This window comes from Labrus bergylta, chromosome 22 (assembly GCF_963930695.1).
Source record: "Labrus bergylta chromosome 22, fLabBer1.1, whole genome shotgun sequence".
Lineage (NCBI taxonomy): Eukaryota > Metazoa > Chordata > Actinopteri > Labriformes > Labridae > Labrus > Labrus bergylta.
Window position 1 is genome coordinate 14,779,121 of NC_089216.1, and position 7,129 is coordinate 14,786,249.

General features: G+C 43.1%; 1 protein-coding gene across 1 annotated transcript; it reads right to left on the minus strand.

The window, feature by feature from the left end:
• Window positions 1-3,269: 3,269 nt before the first annotated feature.
• LOC109995540 (protein c-ets-2-A-like) lies at window positions 3,270-7,129 on the minus strand. The gene is made up of 6 exons (XM_065950133.1): window positions 6,933-7,129; window positions 5,940-6,014; window positions 5,656-5,841; window positions 4,834-5,058; window positions 4,644-4,762; window positions 3,270-3,782 (listed from the first exon to the last, which is right to left on the minus strand). Exons 1-6 carry the CDS (start codon window positions 6,988-6,990, stop codon window positions 3,570-3,572), a joined length of 876 nt encoding a protein of 291 aa, XP_065806205.1. The 5' UTR covers window positions 6,991-7,129; the 3' UTR covers window positions 3,270-3,569.

The following is a 7,129-nucleotide window of genomic DNA, read 5'->3' on the forward strand; positions in this document are numbered from 1 at the left end:
ATTTTGTCTGTTTGTTATTTCCTGCTAATGGCTGACGTCAGAAACATCATATTAAGACTGTTGAACACATAAAACAAAATGGATTTCAGAGCAGCTTGAACAAAAGCTTCAACGACAAAACATAGTTGACCTGATTGCCAGGTGGGAGCGGTGTAACGGTTTGTCAGGAGGTTTAAAACCCGCCTCAGCTCCAGCTCTCAGCCTGTTGTTAGCTTGACCGAAAGTTAGACTGAGACAGCATTTCCAGCATGGAGACCGCCATCGATGGGACTCCAGCGCCCCCTGCAGGAACAGACGGGTGATGTCACTCAGGCTTTGTTAATATTTACAATCTATGGATTTTAATTAATATTTGCAAAACGATATTTTGACAACCTCATAGCCTCTCGCCCCCCCCCCTGAGATCTCTGGCGCCCCCCCTAGGAGGGCCCAGTCCCCAGGTTGGGAACCAAAGGTGAAGTGTGTGCGTTTGGAGGATTATAATGTTAAAAATCATTTTTATCTGCAGTATATAACAACATAAAACAATACACTTTTAACAGCTATAAAATCCAGGTGTGTATTTCTGATAATCTCTCCTCATGAACATGTCAGAGAGCATTAGACATGCAGCTGAGCGACTCTCTGTGTGTTTTCAGTGTATTAATAAACAGGGTTATTCTTATTCTAATGGATGGTGGAGAGCTTTCAGGAGGATTAACTCCACACTCAGTCTGCTTCATGTTTAAGTAAAGCAGCCGCCTTCTTTCTCGCCACGCTCAGGTGTCATTGTCTCATTTACATCCGCAGCTTTATGCCGTGAAAATAAAATAAATTGTGTTTGCGACGAGAAACAACTGAACCCTGATCTGATTTTCTCCATCAGTGAGCGGGAGACAGAGATGGAGCACGAGCATCGAGTGAGTGGGGATTACTTCCACCACTTAACCGCCACAGGCTGCTAATGGAAGAGTCAGTGTGTGTGTGTGTGTGCTCTTATTTCAGGGTGGACAACATGACAATGAGTTTGTGATTTAGACCCCAGCAGCAGATTTTCCACCTGAGAGAAAAACAGAACTGAATCTGAGAAAATATTATGTTTCTATTTTGCTCTGAGTGAAACTGAGCCGACAGTTTTTGTGTTTGAAAATGTATTTTATGTTTCAGCGTATGCTAAGGTGTTCAGTCAGTACTTCAGACTTTCCATGTGGGGGTCATGAAGGTCAACTGCAAAACGTTTCCCAGAACACAAAAACACTTCAGTAGGTGAAACATTTCATTTATTGCAAAAACATTTAAAAAAAACACCTAAAAACTTAGAGTAAGGGGGCTCGCTGGTAGTCTAGTGGTTAGTGCGCCCCATGTAAGGGGCTCCCTTCCCACATGTCACTCCCCACCCTGTCTCCCTGATTTTTGACTCTGTCCACTGCCTGTCTCTAAAATAAAGGTATTAATCCCCCCCCCCAAATAAAAAAAAAACAAAGTAAGTAAGTAAAAAACTAAATCAAAATCCTGAACAACAACCATGTGTCAAGTAAAGGAGGAAGTGGGACGCAGAAGGGCTTCGGATCAAGAGAGAACGTTTTCACAATGTCATTTCCTGTTTATACAGGTTAGTACTCCGAGGGGTAGTTTACACTCGTGATTCCAAAGACACATGGAGTTAAAATGGGCATCAGGAAGTATGCATTGGGATGGAAAGTCGTTAAAAAAAACATGATAAAACTTAATTTATTTGGCATAAGAGTGCTTTGTGCTGATGTTTCTTACAGATAAAGGACTTTAAAAGGCGTAAAGTACAAATAAAATATATATATATCTGTCTGCGTTAGCATTAAACAGTTTTGCTAACTTCTTTTAGCTTACACATGTGAGGAGTTTGCTTATTAAAAATATCCTGATGAAATGATTTGAGCTCTTCTGTGTTTATTTTAACACGAGCCTTAAATGTCCTAAACCATCTTTAGAGACCAAACAAGGTCAGACTGAGGGAGTCATAACAAAAACCACAGAAGAAGAAACCTCTCCCTGCAGCGTGAGGGATCAGAAGGTGATAAATCAATAAAGGAGCTCTGTGTGGGACACGAGGTGTTAAATTAGGACGCTTGGCTTCTCTGCAGGAGCTGATAATTCCAGTCGCCCACACGCCGCCGCCGCCCGCTCAGACGAACTGAAGTGAAAGAGAGACGGAGTGCACATATCGGATGAGCTTCCATTAGTTCAAACACCAGCTGATCTCTGTGAAGAACACCTGCTGGCACGGATTCTCTCAGGCGGCTCCTGTGTTTACTGCCCAGTCTCTGCACAAATGTGCCCGTCGTCTGTCTCTCTGCTGGAAGTCATCTCCGCTCGCTTAGAAAGCCATCATGAAGAAGCTCAGCAGGTGTCCAAAGTGAAAAGAAGAGACCTTACATTGATCTAAATGTTGTTGGTGTTATGTATCAGTACGCCTTTTGCTTAGCATGTTCAGGGGTCATCCCGATGTTCCCCAAATTAGGCCCGGTGTTTCCTAAGGCCTACATTCCCCCAGAATCAGGGCTGGCCCTTATAATGTACATAACGTGTTGTTGCACCCCCCTCAAACCCCCCCCCCTCCCCCCCCGTCATATTTTGTGTTTTGGATATGAGACCTTGTATTATTTGCTTCAGTAATGCTGAGGGAACACAGGGGTGAGGGAACAAAGGGATGAGGGAACATGGGGCTGAGGGAGCAAAGGGCTGAGGGAACATGGGGCTGAGGGAACACAGGGATGAGGGAACACAGGGTTTTATTTTTCTGAACATATTTCTTTTGTATAAAAACAAAAACCATTCAAAAACTTTTTGTACTCATTTGTCATTTAAACCCAGAAGTATGTAAAAACAAACTAAAACAAATATCTGTGTACATACCAAGCAGCACCCAGCAGTGGTGAAAAAAAAAAGGAATCCAATGTGGAATTGCCAAAAACTGCAGTTCCTCTAATATCCACTAGAAGCTGGCTCCCAAAGTGAGTCAATCCCCATAGAGCCCCATGTTAAAATGTTCAACTTTACAGCTGGACTAAACATGTTTACAGCCTGGTACAAAGAAGCATTTTGTCTCTATAGATCATTTCTTTATTTGTACACACTGTAGGGGGATAATCTTTTTAACTAGGTCATCATGAGTTTCGATTGTTCACTCAAGATCTCGACATATTTATCTCGGGATAACAACGTTAGTTTTCCCATCCAAAAGACTTCAATCCTAATAAATGACATATGTTTGCTTATATGCTGTTTGTTTTATTGTTTTATTGTTTTACAAGATAAAGTGCTACAAAACACACACACACACACACACACACACACACACACACACACACACGCACACACACACACACACACACACACGCACACACACTCACATACACACACACACACACACACACACACACACACACACACACACACACACTCACACACTCACACACACACACACACACACACACACACACACACACACACACACACACACACACACACACTCAGAGCCTCAGGCAGTTCTCATTAATAAACTCATACAAAAGTATCTTGTATAAAAAATTGTCTCTTTTTTGATGACATCATCACTGACTGTTGTTGCAGATGTCCAACATGGCATGCAGCTCCCCGGGCTCGTATCCCAGCAGGCCTTGCAGGTTGCAGACGAAGCGGTACACGTAGCGCTTTCCGGCCGTCTTTCGGATTATGTTTTTGTCGTAGTAATATCTCAGACCTCGACTCAGCTTCTCGTAGTTCATCTTGGGTTTGTTCTTCCTGCGACCCCACAGCAGTGCCACCTGAAGGCAAACATCAGGCTTTATTGAACGGGTCAAAAACAGTAGCTACAGACGACCTATTATTTCTATTACTATTATTATTTGGTTCTATTACCAAATGTTTACACAAAAAAGATCAACGGAAAAACAGAAAAGAGGACCGTGTCGGTGGCCCAGTGGTTAATTTACGCACCACATGCACAGAGGCTACAGTCCTCGAAGCGGGCAGCGCTGGTCTGGTAGTTTGCACTTTGTAACCCATATTCAAAACTTTGCGTTTTCAATTACCTGTAGTCAAAACAGGACAAGAACTTTATTTGAAAACAGTAACCTGTTGACGTGTTTTGGCTGTTTGTTTAAATGACAGCGAGTTTTGAAAACAAACTTTTGCACTCATGGATGCCACCGTCTCCTTCATCGTGTAAACCGACGATATGCAGTTTCTCTGAAAACAGAGACTTCTCGCACATGCTCAGTACGCTTCCAGTAAATAGCCATGAGTGCGTAGTGGGACTACAACAACAATGGCAGACTCCTGAGGTCTGTCATGACTCCCAGTCGCCATCTTTGTAGTTCAGGGTCACTCAAAGTAAAAACCCCACCTCGTCGTCCATCCACACAAACATTTGTGCGTTAGCTGGTTTTGCATGTTTACACCTCAGCGCTCTGAAGGACGAGCCTCTGCACATGTCCTTGTTGTTTCAATAGTCACAGCGCCACCTAATGGCCTGGCATGTTTACTGCAGTGTTATAAGTCATTTTCACAGATCTGTGTACACAGCGGTTGTTGTCTAAACACAGAACTTTAATAAAGTGGTGTGTGAAAAATGATTCAGTTTTTTGTGGATTGTTTTCATGTTAACGTGGCCTCAATCAAAGTACCTCATCGGGGTCGGTCAGCTTGAACTCCCAGCCGTCTCCCGTCCAGCTGATACACGACTGACAGCTCCGATCTGTGAGGAGCTCCAGGAGAAACTGCCACAGCTGGATTGGACCACTTCCTGTTCAAACATGGAGAAGATGTAAAGATTTCAAACTAACATGAATCTATTAAAAAACGTTTTCTACTCACCTGTGTACCCAGCGAGGATGGCTGCTGGGATCACGGCTCGGCCGAGGTCGGTTTTGTTTCCGACGTATTCTTTGAAGCTCCGGTGTGTCTGTGGCAAAACGAAGACGCCTTCCGACATGTTCTCCTCCGTCATAGGATCAATTTCCCGGAGTGGAGCTGTCCACGACAGAGAGCCCATGATGTCGGAGTCGTCACTGTGAGAAATCTCCACCTCTGAGTCCGTCTCTACGAGGAGGGAAAAACACAAAACACAAATTCTGGCAGCCATATTGGTTTCTTTACAGTCTTTTGCACCAGTTTCTTAAAGAGTTTCCCATCAAAAATCTGTTTTCATTTATCATTTGGATTAGAAGAACATGAAGTAGGTTTATTTGTTGCTTTAAGAAATACTGCTGCAAACACATTTTTATCCGATATCGTGCTTCTTGAAGGGGAACTAAAATCAGGAAAGGAGCGTTTTTTGCTCTTCCCAAGCTGACAGATTTTAAGATGCCTGAAATAATTTCTGTGAATAAAACAAGCTGAAGTTAAATAAAACCCTCTGATGAGCACAAAAAACTTCCTCAGGTTAATTTCTGCTGCATTCCCCAAAAAGGCAACATTCCTACAAAAGTAAATAATCAATATTTTAAAAACAGATTTATTAATTGTCTCTCGGCTACGTGGACGAGGTTAAAGCAGAAACCATTTAAAGAACAGTTTGAAAGTACAAAATGAGCAGAAACAAGCAAAGCAGAATTTAATGACAGATCTATAAAATCACCTCTAACGGATCATTCTCTGCCAGCATATTGGCACATTGAAACGTGAACAGTTTTTCACCTCCTGCTTCGAGCAGCAGATCTGCGTTCAGGCTGCTCGTCGGGTCTTCAGATTTGAGGAGATAATAATCCTGATGTTGGACGCTCACAGAGTCCAGAGCGTGCAACTCCGTCCGCTCGGCGTGATGGTACTGAGCATGATAAGCGTGTTTGTCTGGATGATCGTGAACGTAGTCGGAGAAGTTTTCTGAGGAAAGGCGGACGATGAATCACACGTTTGTGGGAAAGCGTGGAATTATGATCGCTACGACAAAGTAAAGAGAAGACGTGTTACAAAATTCTTACCTTTGTTTGTTTGCAGCTGGCAGTAAGACGATAATGTGCACATGGTTAAAGTCGAGCTGCAGTCGTATTCGTTCTCTGGAGAATTCAAATGAAAAGATATTTACATCAGAGTAGAGTTTTACACACACGCATCCATACATACATTTATTTCTTCAGAGTAGCAAAAGCTTAAAACAAACATAGAGCTAATAGTTGTGATCTGGACATTTACAGTGTACTGTTGTAGTCAAGACCACAGTAACCGGGACCAAGACCTAGACCGAGACAAGACCAATACCGAGACTGAGACCAGGGTTAGGGGTTAGGGTTTATCTCTGATAAATCAACATCTTGTGTTTAGGGGGCGTGTCACTCACTTAGGCCGTAACCAGAGGATAAAAATCAAACAACAAATGAATAAAAAATATTATTTATTATAGAAAGAGGCATTTTCCTTCTAATCACAGTAATGACGTGAAAAAACAGCCGATCAGTGGTGGTCAAAAAGAGGTCTGGAGTACTAAAACACAATCAGAGTGACCAGAAAATTGTTTTGTGTTCTAGATCGCCAGAAAATTCTCCATTTACCACATTAGAAAAAACGTAGTTATCGTGAGAAATCGCCATAAATGTTTCTGTTATAATGTGAAAACCAGTTATGCAATACCAAAAAAAATGACAAACCGGAGATTACTTGTTATCAGCTGAAAATGCAATAAATAAAACTGGTGGGTGCACGTCCGCTTCGGGCTTCCGTACACATTCCCAGACAACAGATAGTGAAACTCTGGAGGGCCATTGGGCCATATATCAAGTTTTTTTAAAGCATGAAGGCTTAAAGGCAGGGTTGGTCATTTTCTAAAACTAGCATAATTTTGAAAGTAGCATTCCCTCAGTGCTCCGTCTAAATGGCTAACGGCCATGTATTCATTTTCCCAGCGTTGTCTTTGTTTACAGTCAGACTAGCCCCGGTACATACCAAATATTTTAGACGAGTAGGAATGAGTGTTTCACCTCTCCTCATGTCCTCCAGATGCTCCCACAGGATCTCGCCGGCCGTGCAGTCTGACATCAGGTTCAGGAAAGCCTCTCTGTCCAGGCCGCAGAGCTCCGCCCCCTGCAGGCCCCTCAGGTCTGACCCCAGACAGGTGAGGCCGAATTCAGCCTGGCACCAGTCCAACCAGAAGTTCACCTCCCACTCAGACCACAGG

Excerpts from the sequence above, each read along its gene's own strand:
- LOC109995540 (XM_065950133.1), bottom strand. The coding sequence starts at position 6,990 with ATGTCAGACTGCACGGCCGGCGAGATCCTGTGGGAGCATCTGGAGGAC. Across the intron at positions 5,842-5,939 it reads CCAGCTGCAAACAAACAAAG|AAAACTTCTCCGACTACGTT; the intron begins GTAAGAATTTTG and ends GCCTTTCCTCAG. Across the intron at positions 4,763-4,833 it reads CATCCTCGCTGGGTACACAG|GAAGTGGTCCAATCCAGCTG; the intron begins GTGAGTAGAAAA and ends ATGTTTGAACAG.